General features: G+C 48.7%; 1 protein-coding gene across 1 annotated transcript in view; it reads left to right on the forward strand.

Annotated features, from left to right (window-relative positions):
• The first annotated feature begins 370 nt into the window (after positions 1-370).
• LOC146196082 (cytochrome P450 1A1-like) overlaps positions 371-13893 on the forward strand; it is a 42318-nt gene continuing 28795 nt past the window's right edge. The window contains exons 1-2 of the mRNA XM_084596326.1: positions 371-521; positions 11149-11328. Of these exons, the coding sequence (XP_084452452.1) occupies positions 371-521; positions 11149-11328 (331 nt within the window). The remainder of the gene's footprint in view (positions 522-11148; positions 11329-13893) is intronic.

Raw genomic sequence — 13893 nt, forward strand, 5'->3', positions numbered from 1 at the left:
AGCAAAAAAAAAAAAAAATAGGTCAGGTGCAACTACGTTCGCTCGAAGCGTCCGTCCATGGCGGCCGCTTACGGGTATGAATAACCCAGCCAATGCTGCCCCCCCCCCCCCCTTTATACCCCGCTCCTCTCTTCCGCTCTAGTTGCCATTGTGTAGCTTAGGCAGCCTGACGGCGGCCTCACTTGCCGTTCCTGCCTGCGGGAAAGCTGCCTTCGGAGTAGTTGCCACAGTTTGATGCCTCCCGTTGTTTGCGACACTTCTGCGTTTTCTCTACGAGTGAGTTGCAAATATTCCTGTTGCATTCTTGCTAACCGGGAGCACACCGCTGTCTTCAATTGACAGGCGCTGTACCTGGAGCTTTCGACTTGAAATGGTCTATACGTATCTTTGGGACTGGCGATGGATCACAACGGCACTGGCATTCGTTGTGGCATACTTCGTTGGCCTCTTCTATCAAAAGGTGTCCAAGTACCCCCGAGGGCCTTTCCCACTACCACTGGTCGGAAACCTGCTCAGTAAGTGTGCCGTGGGTACTCGCTTCTACGTAAGGCTTGTTCAGCAGAGTGGTGCTCTCCACAACAGGCTGTCAGCCGTTTATTTCTCCTTCATAATATTTTTTTCGGCTTTTGATATTTTGCTGTGCAGTTTCTTTCTTTACTATTTAGTTTTTGTTATTGATAATCCGCCGCTAATCCACTTACTGTACCATTTCATAGCCGAGCTAAATTACTCGTTCGATAGCGTGAACGAGCCTCCCAATTGGGATTGGGAATATCTCAGCAATGATTTTGCCCCGTTGTTGTTCCTTTTTTTTTACCCCAAGTTTGGTGCTTTTTCTGCATCTCAGTCCAGGTCATGACGGAGGAGCACGGCATATTGCGCTATTTATAAGTGCAGAGGCGTACGTACTACAGCAGGCTTAGCACTCCCAGTCGACAGTAGCAAGTATCATGTGGAATGATGCATTTAGAACAGCTTGCTTCACATGAGATGGCTTCAAATTGCTGTATTTGTAGATTATTCCTTCCCATGTGCATAACGCGTGTTGTTTTTAATGTTGTTGTTGTTGTTGTTGTTGTTGTTGTTGTTGTTGTTGTTGTTGTTGTTGTTGTTGTTGTTGTTGTTGTTGTTGTTGTTGTTGTTGTTGTTGTTGTTGTTGTTGTTTGCGTTTTGAAACCTTTACGCATCCTTCCGACCCATCGCCCTACTGATCTGCGTAGGTAAGTTTATGGGGCGAATGATCTCCAAACGCGTCACCTGGTTCTTCGAGAGCCGAAATGAGTATCCTCAAGAAATGAAAGGGTTTCGATAAAATAGGTCTGCGACTTATAATGCCATTACCCTTGTCTCATCACTTAAAGGGCCACTGTCCAGGGAAGGCCCTTTTAAGAAAAGGAGCCCAGTGTTTCGATCAGGTACCGGAGATAGTCTGTGCAAAATTCTACAGCGACACGCGCGCCGCAAGGCATCGAAAATACAATTCAAAGCTCCCTCATGCTCTCCTTTGAGAAGCCAGCTTCACCGCTTCCTGCGCTGGCCCGACAGGCCCCGATAATGACGTACGTACCGGGAACGACGTCCATTGGTCCGTCTCCCTGACTGACGGGAGAAGGATGGGTGTCTACCGCTCGCAGCGCGCTTTTCCCTCGCCACGGCCAGACTGAATCCAGCGGCGCGCGCTCCCTCGACCGTTTTTTTTTTTTTCGCGCTCGTGGAGAGCCACGCCCCACCTCCCGCCAAACGCGGAGGAGGAAGGGGAATTTGTATTGCGGAGGCTAGACGACCTCGGGCAGGAGAGTGAAAAACCTTTGCGAGGGAACGGAAGGAGAGAGGCAGGATAGAATCGGGTGATTGTGGTGGCTGTAACTGCGTTATTAGTTACTCTTTTCAAAAACATTTTGCGGCCTTGCGTTCCAGGGGCGAAGTCTCACAGTCACCGGGGAAGAAGATATTTTCGACCGGAGGGTGGACAGTGGGCCTTTAAGAGTGCCTTTACGCTGTGTACATCCCGACCAGGCGCGTAGCCAGGGGGGGCTTATGGGGCTTCAGCCCCCCCCCCCCCCCTCCCCTTGAAATGTTTTCGTGCTGTCATGCACCGCCGTCCAAAACAACCAGCGGCGCTCGAAAGCATTCTGGGTTTTGTCTACAATATCTTTTTCCGGTTCGTTCGAAAATACATTTCGGCACGAACATTACGAACTTGGGGGCTACATTTCGTAGCAACGCCCATGCAGACGGTGTCACGTAAAGCCAGGAACCATTTCTGAGCACTAAGTTTCAAGGGCGTTTAGATAGCGAGCGGGCTCGTCGCGTCAACTCGCGCCGGCCGCGGAGGTGGAGGTGGACGACGAAACAAGACAGGTTTCCATTCCCGCTCAGTGTTTCAAAGGCGGTATTTCCCTCGCCTTCGACTCCGCGCTTCCTCAAAATCCCTGTGTCTCTCTTTTGGGGCTTTCTTTTTTCTCGTGCCTTCTGCGAATCCTCACCGTGCTGTAGCAGCTCTTAGTGGTACTCCCTCGCCCTTCTCCCCGTACACTATGCTCTCTCCGTGGTTGCGCTTTTTGTTTGTGGTTTTTTTTTTTCGTTTTCAAGCTTCTTCCTACGCGCCGAAGAGAAGGAGCTGATTTCTAGATTTCTAGTTCTAGTTTTCGTTTAATATTTTCTGTACTTATTCAGCAGACAGAATCAGGGAAGCATTGATGTCAGTTATTTCTGCCACAATGTTTGTCACATACATATATGTTCTTTTATAATAAAGTTAATATTTTACATTTGTCTTGGCAGTGCGTACTGCGTGGCATTCAAGAATTCGTTTGCAGCACCTAATACACAATGGCTATTGGCTATTGGCTGGAATTAATCATATTTGAGCCATCGACAAATTCTATATGGAGGAGGACGCGCTGCAACGAACAAAATTTCTGGCTACGCCACTGATCCCGACAGCCGTCTTTCTTGACATCAAGGCCGCTTTTGACTCTGTGTTTTATCATGCAGTTCTCGCAGCCTTAGCCAGCCTTTGCCTAGGTGGAAAGCTTTACAGCTGGATTGAACACTATTTACACGAGCAGCAAATTTTAATGTGAAAGCATTACTTCGCTATGTTGGCAGATTTCTGTCCGCAGACCGCGTCAGCAAAATCGTTGTCCGCAGCAGTTGTGCGTAATTGAGAAGTGGGAGAGGTTAATGAGTAGAGTCAATCGATAGAGGGTGATTTAATACGTTCCCGAAAATATAAAGAGGCCAATTAGGTAATTAATTAGAGGCAAAAATGGAAAAGTAAAGGCTGAAATGGTCTGATTAGTCATTGGCTTGGCGCTACATTTGAATGTATCAAATACTAAAATAGGTAATTAAGTCAGTCAATTAGAGTGATGTCAATATGTATCAAATACTAAATAGTTAATTAAATAAGTAAATTAAGGTGACGTCAAGGATTTGACGTCACGCAACCTGAAGTCGAGCCGAAAAAGGGAGTAGGAAGGGATTGGCGCGCAATTTGAAAATTTTAAAGACTAAAATGGGGTAACAAGAAGGGAATTAAGCAACTAGAAGCAACCAGAAGCCACCAACCGCAGCCTCCGTGCATTCTCATTGCTCCAATACAGATTCTGCAGTGCTCGTTAATGTTTTTATGACCAGTCCAAATGGTCCAACCCTCTTTCACACAGTGAGAGGGGCGTACCTTAGGGATCCGTAATCAGCCGTATCCTGTTCAGTATTGCCCTTATACATATAGCAAGAAATCTTTCACGAGGAGTACACATAAGAATTTTTCGAGATGATATCTGCATCTGGAATGCATCACGTTCGCGTTATATTGCACAGCAACATGTTCAGAGAGCATTTCTGCACATCTCAATGTATCTGGCTTTCCGGGGTCTTCAGTTCTCAGCAGAAAAGAGTGTTATAGTTTTCCCGTGAAAAAGGCTGACTCGATAGCCGCTCTTTCTGGGTGGACGCTCACTATCATATGTACGATCACACCGATTTCTAAATGTTATGACTGACAGTAATCTCTCTTGGCCACCTCTGATTAAAAAACTCCGCGAGAGGATTACTGCAGCATTGCAGGTTTTCAGATTCATGGCGGGAACACGATGGGACAGCAAGTGCCGGTCGATGGTTCTGCTTGAAAAAGCCTACGTTGAAGAAGCGTTATGCTACTATTTACCGCTGCTTCACAGATTATCTCCGACAAGCAAGGATATTCTTGAAGCCGTTCGGAACAACTGCTTACGGATATGCATGGACTCTAAGTGTCTAAATGTGAATATGTCTATTCCTGGCGTGGATGCCTCTTGTTGTTGCTTTCACGCTGATTCTGCATTGGATATTTTCAGTTCTTCTTAAATTACACTCGTTTCGTACAAAATGAAATTTTATATTCAGAGCTAGCGTATGAACATGGGCATGACGGTCTATTTTTACATGGCAGGAGACAGATGATGGGGAACCACACATTATTACTTTTCTATCAACTTTATTGAGGAATCTATTACATTCATCACATCAATTCAATCGCATCAGATGACATGCTATTAATCGAGAGGAACGAAGGCAAGAATTGTTTTCTATAAACATCGCCTTATCGGATGCTTACGCAATCACTTGTTATGAGAACATCTTTCCCCCTTCGTTAGTATCTTGTGTACGCCTTTTCTTAACCTTTACGGCAGAAACGCTTGTAACGCCGTGTAAAAATTGTAAAGCCTCTAGGATACGATGGTTGTATTCGGAAAGACTAAGAACAATTGTACAACATGAGTTATCGAAGCGGTTAAGGGGTCTAGGTTAGGAAGAGCTTGTGTGGGCAGAACACTCCTATAGTGTCAAACCTTATAAAAGATAACTTGCATAATTGTATTCCTATTGATTAGATGCGCGTCATTTGGAGTTGCAGTGATCAGTCATGTTCATATGGGCGCCCGTTTTCCCAATAAAGGCTTTGGGTGCCAGTGCTACGTGGCAGTTTGGCCTATGTTATTTAGCGACCCCTGTAGACTCAATTGGTTATTAGGGCCGACATGGTGGAGGGCTTCGGTATACCACGACAGCTAGAATGAAGTTGGTTAACGAGTACTACCATCGCACAATACAAGGGTGCCCCAGTACGGATCGAACCTTAGTCGCCCGGCTCAGTAGTCGATACCGCTAACCGCTGAGACACAGCATCGGGGCCTAGCGCTGTCTGTCCACATTGCTCTTCAGTATTTTTCTTTTGGTGCGCTGTGCCTGTGTGAAACTATATTGTTACGGTTGGTTTGGTTGGTTTGTGGGGTTTAACGTCCCAAAGCAACTCAGGCTATGAGAGACGCCGTAGTGGAGGACTCCGGAAATTTCGACCACCTGGGGTTCTTTAACGTGCACTGACATCGCACAGCACACGGACGCCTTGCTTTTCGCCTCCACCGAAAAGCTGCCGCCGAGGCCGGGATTCGATCCCGCGTCCTTGGGAACAGTAGTCGAGCGTCGTAACCACTGCGCCACCCCGGCGGGGTTATATTGTTACGTGGAAGATGTACAGTCTGAAAGCTGTCCGCACAACTAACGTTGATCAGAACACCGATTTCACACACTCAGCGTCGTCGTCTTCTAGGAGTCTGTCATACTTCTTCATCCTCAGCACGACTAGCTAATACCGCTAAGTAACACTACCCCCCTCGGGAAAAGCAAAGTCCCGGTGCGGTCTACGTTGGCGAAATAGAACGTGCATAATAGGGCTTCAGACGGGACACATGCACTATTTCGGAGGTTGGTGCTGTGGACGAGGACTTCGGTAGCACAGATTCAACTTCGTATGTGACGTCGGTCACGGGGCGCAAAACACGGTAATGGCCTATGTAACGGAGCAAAAGTTTTTCATACAAGCCTACTCGACGGCACGGGAGCCACAGCAAGACGAGAGATCCAGTAGTGTAGTGGACATCACGGTGGCGACTGTCGTACCGGAACTTTTGAGAATCTTGGGATGCAGAGAGCCTGGCACGAGCTATCCGGCGGCCATCATGAGCGCGGGCAACGGCATCACTGGCGTAAGTACTGGTGGCGTCTGCCGCGGGTATATAGGGAGGTGTCGAAGGGCAGCAACGGGTGTCGGCCAAATAATAAATAAAATGGGGAGTATCCAGTGGTAGAATGGACAGAAGAATTGTAGGCGAACGTCACAAAAGGGAGATGAACGTCCCAATCGCGATGGTCGGCAGACACATACATAGCCAGCATGTCTGTGAGGGTACGGTTTAGACGTTCCGTGAGGCCGTTGGTCCGGGGGTGATAGGCGGTGGTGAATTTGTGGCGGACGGAGCACGAACGAAGAATTTCGTCAACCACTCGCGACAGGAAGCAACGGCCACGGTCAGTTAGTAGTTCGCGAGGGGCACCATGATGAAGGATTACGTTTTCTAGAAGGAAGTCATCGACGTCTGTGGCGCAGCTGGTCGGAATGGCTCGGGTAATAGCGTACCGAGTAGCGTAATCGGTGGCGACGGCGATCCATTTGTTCCCGGAGGCGGAAACTGGGAAGGGGTCAAGAAGGCCAACGCCTACACAGGAAAACGGGTCAGTCGGTATGGGGATTGGCTGCAAATGACCTGAAGGCAAAATTGTGGGCTTCTTCCGACGTTGACACAGTTCACATGCTGCAATGTACTGCTGGACAGAGCGGTAGAGCCCCGGCCAGTAAAAACGTCGGCGTAAGCTGTCATATGTGCGAGATACACCCAGGTGGCCAGCCGTGGGAGCATCATGAAACTGTTCAAGGATGGTGGAACGAAGGTGCTGGGGAACGACGAGCAAAAGGTCTGTGCCATCTGGTCGCATATTACGTCGGTATAGTGTGTTCTCGTGGAGCAGAAATAAAGCAAGAGATGGATCAGGGTGGTCGGAGGTAAGACGAAGGATAATGGAATGCAGCGAAGGGTCTAAGTGCTGTTGGTGGGAAATGTTAGAAAAGGCCGAGACAGACAAGACACATGCGTCATCGTCAGAAACGTTAGGACTAGGGGAGTCGACGGGATGGCGGGACAAGCAGTCTGCATCTTGGTGAAGCCGACCGGACTTGTAGACGACAGAAAAGGTATATTCTTGTAATCGTAGCGCACACCGACCCAAACGACCAGTAGGATCTTTGAGAGAGGAAAGCCAACACAAGGCATGATGGTCTGTTACAACAGTAAAAGGGCGACCAAACAAATAAGGGCGGAATTTCGTAATAGCCCAGACAAGCGCCAGGCACTCTCGCTCTGTGATAGAATAATTTTGTTCGGGCGTTGATAGGAGGCGGCTGGCATACGCAATCACCCTTGTACGGCCGTGTTGTCGTTGAGCAAGTATAGCTCCTATGTCATGGCCACTTGAGTCGGTGCGGAGTTCGGTATTGGCGGATGGGTATAAATGGGCCAAGACGGGTGGAGTTATGAGAGCAGCAATAAGTTCCGAGAAAGCTGCAGCTTGTTCAGGCCCCCAAGAAAATGAAACGTCTTTCTTGAGGAGGCAGGTGAGAGGACGAGCAAGGGCTGCAAAGTTCGGGACGAATCTTCGGAAATATGAACATAGACCAATAAAACTTCGAACATCGCTGGATGATCGCGGAGTGGGAAAATCTCTGACGTCACGAATCTTGTCAGGGTCAGGCTGAACGCCGGAAGCATTAACCAAGTGAGCAAGGACTTTGATTTCTTGGAGTTTAGTTGAAGTCCGGCGCGGCGAAAAAGCGACAGGATTGTAGAAAGGCGAAGGAGATGGCTTTCAAATGTAGACGAGAAAACTATTACATCGTCAAGATAACACAAACAGGTGGTCCACTTGAAGCCTCTGAGTAAAGAGTCCATCATGCGTTCGAAGGTTGCTGGGGCATTGCAAAGGACAAAAGGCATGACTTTAAATTGATAGAGGCCGTCAGGGGTGATGAATGCTGTTTTTTCACGGTCTCTCTCATCAACGGAGATCTGCCAGTAGCCGGAACGAAGGTCGAAGGACTAAAAGTAGCTGGCTCCGTACAAGCTATCAAGCGCGTCGTCGATACACGGAAGAGGATAGACATCTTTTTTTTTGTTATCTTGTTCAAATGGCAGTAATCAACGCAGAATCTCCAACTGTTATTCTTCTTCCTGACCAACACGACAGGGGATGCCCAGGGGCTACTGGAAGGCTCGATTACGTCGTTCGCTAACATCTTCTCGACCTCCGTTTGAATGACGCATCGCTCGGCAAGAGAAACACGATAGGGCCGCCTGTGAATAGGACTGGCGTCTCCGGTGTCAGTGCGGTGGCTGACAACTGTAGTTTGACCCAATGGGCGGGTTCCGAAGTCACAAAGGTCACTGTAGGTGAACAAAAGCTTGTGTAACTCAGCGGCGAAATCAGGTTGGAGATCAGCTGCAATCAGGCTGGTAAGAGGATCAGGGCGCGATGTGGAGGACGAGGGAGTGGTTGCAGGGACGGCAGTTGAATGATCCGTAGTCAGGGCTGATATGGCACAGTCGGTCATCGAGGGCAGCGCAGCGAGTGAAATTCCCTTGGGCAGAACTTAAGTTGACAAGCTGAAGTTAAGGACAGGGAGAGTGGTGCGGTTCTGAGAGATGTGCACAATAACATGAGGAAGGGTGGCGTGCCGCTGCAGCATGGCATCAGTAATAGGACACGCGAGATAGTCGCCGTCCGGGACGTGTGGGAATGGCGACATAGGGATGTAAACTGCACTTTCAGGAGGAAGGCGGCTGAACTGCGCTGATCGAAGGCGAGGTGAGCACGAGGGGTCTTCAGAGCAAATCGGAAGGTCCAAGAAAAGTAGGCAGATAGAGCAGTCAATAAGGGCACAGGGGGCTGTTAAAAAGTCAATACCAAGGATAACATCGTGGGGGCATTCATGTAGGACGGTGAACAACACTGGGACATGATGGTCAGCAATTGTAACTCGCGCCGTACACATGCCATCCACGGCAGCAGGGCTACCATTGGCGATGCGAACTGTGGACGAGACGGCTGGCGTAAGGACTTTCTTGAGGCGACGGCGAAATAAGGAGCTGAGAACGGACAGTTGGGCGCCTGTATCAATTAGAGCAGAAACGGGAACTCCATCCACAAGGACGTCGATACGGTTATTTTGTAGGGCAGGGGTCAGCAGAGGGTTTTCGGTCCGGGTCATAAATGCAGCGTCACCTGCGGGAGCTGCATTGGCTAGTTTTCCGGTAAGTGGCCAGAATAGGACGGTGACGAACTGCGGCGAGGAAGAGGAGAACGCGAACGTCGTGTTTGTGGGGATGGTGAACGGTTGGCAGCACGGACAGTGGAACCGGGGTCAGCACGGTTCTGGTCGGAGCGAGGTGGGGAATAGCGAGGGGCATAGTCTCCGCGGCGGTCGACGTAGGTGTACTGGAGAGATGGTGTGTACCAGCGGCTACGGCAGTGACGGGAAATGTGGCCAACGCGAGAACAAGTAAAACAGATGGGGCGATTTTCGTGGGTACGCCATTCATTTGGGTTGCGGTACCGATATCGGGGCGAGAAACCGACGTTGGTTGAGGCAGCAGCAATTACTGGAGGGGCAGGTCCTGAATCCATGGTGTCGGTGGCGCTGGTAGAAGGGGAGCCCAAATTCGCAACCCATTGGCGAACAACAGCCTTAATAAGTGATATGGTAGCCAGGATGTTGTCGGGTGTATGCGACAGTGAGGCCGCGGGAGTCAATGCCTCAAGCTCTTGGCGGACAATGCGTGTCAAAGTGCTGTCGTTAGCAGGCGGTCGAGGAGTGGGGATATCGATACAGGAGGAGCTAGCAGCAGTGTTCGGCAGCCGGTCGAAACGGTGAGATATGCGCCTCTGTTTCGCCTGCTCGACACGTCGGCACACCTGCAGCACAGAGTCCACGGTGGAGCAATCCCTGCACAAGAGGAGGTTGAAGGCATCGTCGGCAATACCTTTTACTATATGGCCGACTTTATCCTCCTCAGGCATGCCTTGGTCGACTTTGCGGCATAGAGACAGGACGTCTTGGATGTAATTGAGATAAGACTCTGTAGACGTTTGGGCGCGAGAGGCGAGCGCTTTCTTGGCGGCGATGTGGCGGCCAATAGGCGTTCCAAACAGATCGTGGAGCTTCTGTTTGCAGATATCCCAAGATGTTAGCTCGTCCTCGTGGGTTTCAAACTACACCAGCGCGGTACCAGCCAAGTAAAAGATTACATTCGCGAGCATGAGTGTGGCATCCCACCTGTTGTGCTTGCTCACGCGCTCGTATAGGGCTAGCCAGTCGTCTACGTCGACGTCGTCGGTCCCGCAGAAGGTTTCATGGTCACGGGGGTGGGCAATTACAACAGCAGGTGCGGCGGCTGTAGAGGTAGAGGCGTCTGTAGTCATTGTAGTGGTGCCGATGTGGCGGCGGCTGCGGAGATCTAGCTTGTGACAGGGGATGGAATAGATTCACCTCCACCAAGAGATGTGACGTGGAAGATCTACAGTCTGAAAGCTGTCCGCACAACTAACGTTGGTCAGAGCACCGATTTCACACCCTCAGCGTCGTCGTCTTCTCGGAGACTGTCGCACTTCTTCATCCTCAGCACGACTAGCTAGTACCGCTGCGCTGAGTAACAATACATTGATGATTACCTCTCTCGCATTTGCCTCTGCAAAGGGAGTCTATGGTGCGGTACAGACCCTTAATGGTCAATGCGCAGGGATTTAGTTTAACCACGTCAACGATTTCAAGCTCATTTCAGAGTGCAAGTTTCTGCAATACTGGGATCACGCCCGACGTGTTTTATTTTTTTCATAAGGCAATAAGGCCAGAGGTAAAAGAAATTGCACATACTGTTTTGAAATCCAGACGACTAGCTAAATTTTCTGGTTTAATTAAATCAGCGCCATTATTTTTACAAATTACTAGAATTAAGAGGGAACGTTTTTCGCGTGTACTTAGAGGAGTTGTTGGATATCGATCAGAAAAGCGAAAAGCTCGTGTTAGACACTGTAAAGACCACTGGTGCACTGCTAATGCTAAAATCGAGCTCGGTGTTTGTTTTTTATTACTGCTGCCAGACTCTATACGTTCTGCGGAGAAGAATAATGCTAGCCATAAGCAGTTTTATGACTCCTTTCGAGCACCTGTTGTACACACCACCACATTTCAGTACTTTTTGCTTCCTGAAGCACTTAGCAAGGTGAAGTACCTGCACTGTGAAGCCACCGAGTGGTCCAAAACGTACGGCGATGTTTTCACACTCTGGATGTCCCATAAGCCCATGGTCTTCCTCAATGGGCACGAGACCATCCGGGAAGCGCTGCTCGATCGGAGGCTTGACTTCGCTGGACGCTTTGCAACCAAGATGGGTGAGTGTGAACAAGACAGTGAATAAATAGTACATAGGGTTTAACGTGCAAAAGCATGTTCGGTTATGAGCTAGTGAATGCACGCATAGATGTGCGGGCTTGCTGTGCGCACCCTCGTAACAGCCTTCGTGATACTTATCCGAAGAGCAGAATAGCCTTAGAATGGGAACAAAGGGCGCAATGGACAAAAATTAACTAGTTGCAATCAACTGCTGCATTATAATTCAATGTCAGTATGAAAGCAAATTTGTACCTACTCGTAGTGCAAAATAAAAAATAATATTAGAAGAAGATATAAGCGTGCTCTCGTCTGGCGTATGGATAAGCTACACTAATACGCAATTATGAGCAAGCAGAAGTGTGCGCTGAGGTCGTGTTCGCACGACCGTTGAGTGACTGTACATAGTCGTAGTGGCCCCGGAGTTTCCCTTCTCTATAATCTCGCTTTATTATTTTCTTCAAGAACCTTCTAAAGCACATGGCGTGCGAGGTTTTCCCACCATTCTCGGATATGTGTGCTTCGTAATTGCTAGCTAGAGTTTTAATTCGTTTGCCAAAAGTAGAAATTATCCAGTTTAACTAGAATAAATAAAATAAATCCCGCAGAAATCTCCTTCCAGCCAAGTAATGTCAGTTGGATAGAATAATTTTATTTGTTCGCTTGTAAATCGTGGTGCGGTACCATACGCAACATTGCGTAGGAAATTGGCTTTTTGTTTAGTGCGCACATTTTAAACGTTTGGTCTAGATTTGATTCTTAGTTATCTTAGCAGTTTTCTTGCTATTTTCAAAGTTATATTGCCTAGGTTATATTATACGGCGAATTCAGCAAATCTTTCGTTTTCCTCTTATGCCTCCAGTACTAATATAGTGTGCTCTCGCTCGTCTCGACTGCAGTTGTGGTGCTTTCGCTTTCGTCGTCCCTAAAAATCTCCAGCTTTAGATTAGGAATTTTCCATATATGCCCTCCCCGATATTCCCGTGGCACAGCTCTGCGCCTCCGTGGGTCTGCACTCTAACAGTCTGCCTAGGGTGCCTCGATGTACTCGCCCAGGCTATCAGGGTGGGAACCTCGTGTCGCTGTTTTCCCTTCTGGGTGGAAGTTGGGGAAGGGGGTGGGGGGTGGGGGGCACGCTGTCTCACCTCAACGGCCGCGTAAGCTAGAAATTGCATGTGGTGCTTTTTTTCTATGGTGGTATAGCGGTACCACGGCCGCTCGATGGAAGCGCACTGGGTGCGGCCTGCTGCATCGCGCCGCCGTCAATGGGCAAGCGCGTCCTCGGGGAGTTGACAGTTGCGCCCGCTATTTCAGCTGAGGGCGCTACTGTTCGGGGACACGTCGCCGCCGGGGTCGCGGGCTCTGAGCGCGCGGTTCGCTTCCTTTCTGGGCGCGTTCACCTCGCGTCTGCGTGGTAAACGCAAACTTTTTTGTGTGCGCATGTGCAAGCACGTTAACGTTGAGACGGGATGCGTTTGTCTTTTTAAGGCGAAAGCCGTTCTAGGCTCATGGAGCGAAAATCTGCGCGCAAAAGCTGTGCCAGTAATCTGTGCGTCGCATCTGTGTACTGGTGTGTGTTGCAAAAGCGGACGTGCAAGGAGGGAGATTGAGAATGAAAATCATTGATGGTGATAGGTAATCAATAAAAGTTATAAACAGACATTGATAGAGGTAATGACTAATGCTAATGACTAATAATGGTTAATAATGACTATAATGATTTGTAATGACCATTATGTCAAACTACGACATGTAATGACCGCAATTGATTAGAAATGAGTAAAAGTGCATAGCGATGTGTGGTAATGACTAAAATAGCTAGGCATGATTCATCATTACTGTTAATGGCTACGAAATGACCAATATGTGAAACGACATGTAATGACCACTGCTGATTCTAAATGAGTAACCTGCTTAGTTATGAGTGATAAGGGCTACAATGACTACGCAGGCAGACTCATATCATGACTGGGAAACGACCAATATATCAAACGACGACTTGAAATGACGAACTGCGCCAAACGATGAGAGGCAAATGATAGGAGAATGGTAGGCTTTCGCCGTCCTCCGCTTAAGAGACGTCTAAGAGACCCTCTAATTTTATCTGCTGAGCTCGCTTCAGGCAAAGACAGCAGTGGGGAGTGGAAATGCACTCGCTTCCTTTGAAATGAAAGCGGCGCTGAGGTTAAAAAGTCCAGATGCTGAAGCATAATACCGTATCAGCTGCCATTGAATTTGCTACAAGGGACAGCAGATTGAACTTGTTGGTGATGAATTATAGATTAACCGTGCAAACAACGTGACGTGAACACAGGAGAAGAAGACGGCACAACCGCGCTAGTTGTGTCGGCCTCTTTTCCTGTGTTCCCGTCACGTTGTTTAACCTATTTAGTTACCAGGGCGCTGGCCAGTGAACTAAGATTTTTAACGATGTGTTGTGAAGCAGATGAACACGATGAGGTTGCACCAGAAGCTTTTCTCGCAGGTTATGTAGCGAGGACATATCAGAAAAAGATACGAAGGGTTTTTTTATATAAGCATGCAATTTGTTCTAAATTTTGCCGCGC

The sequence above is a fragment of the Amblyomma maculatum genome, chromosome 3 (genome assembly GCF_055883805.1).
Source record: "Amblyomma maculatum isolate TAMU_Amacu chromosome 3, ASM5588380v1, whole genome shotgun sequence".
In the NCBI taxonomy this organism is placed as follows: Eukaryota; Metazoa; Arthropoda; class Arachnida; order Ixodida; family Ixodidae; genus Amblyomma; species Amblyomma maculatum.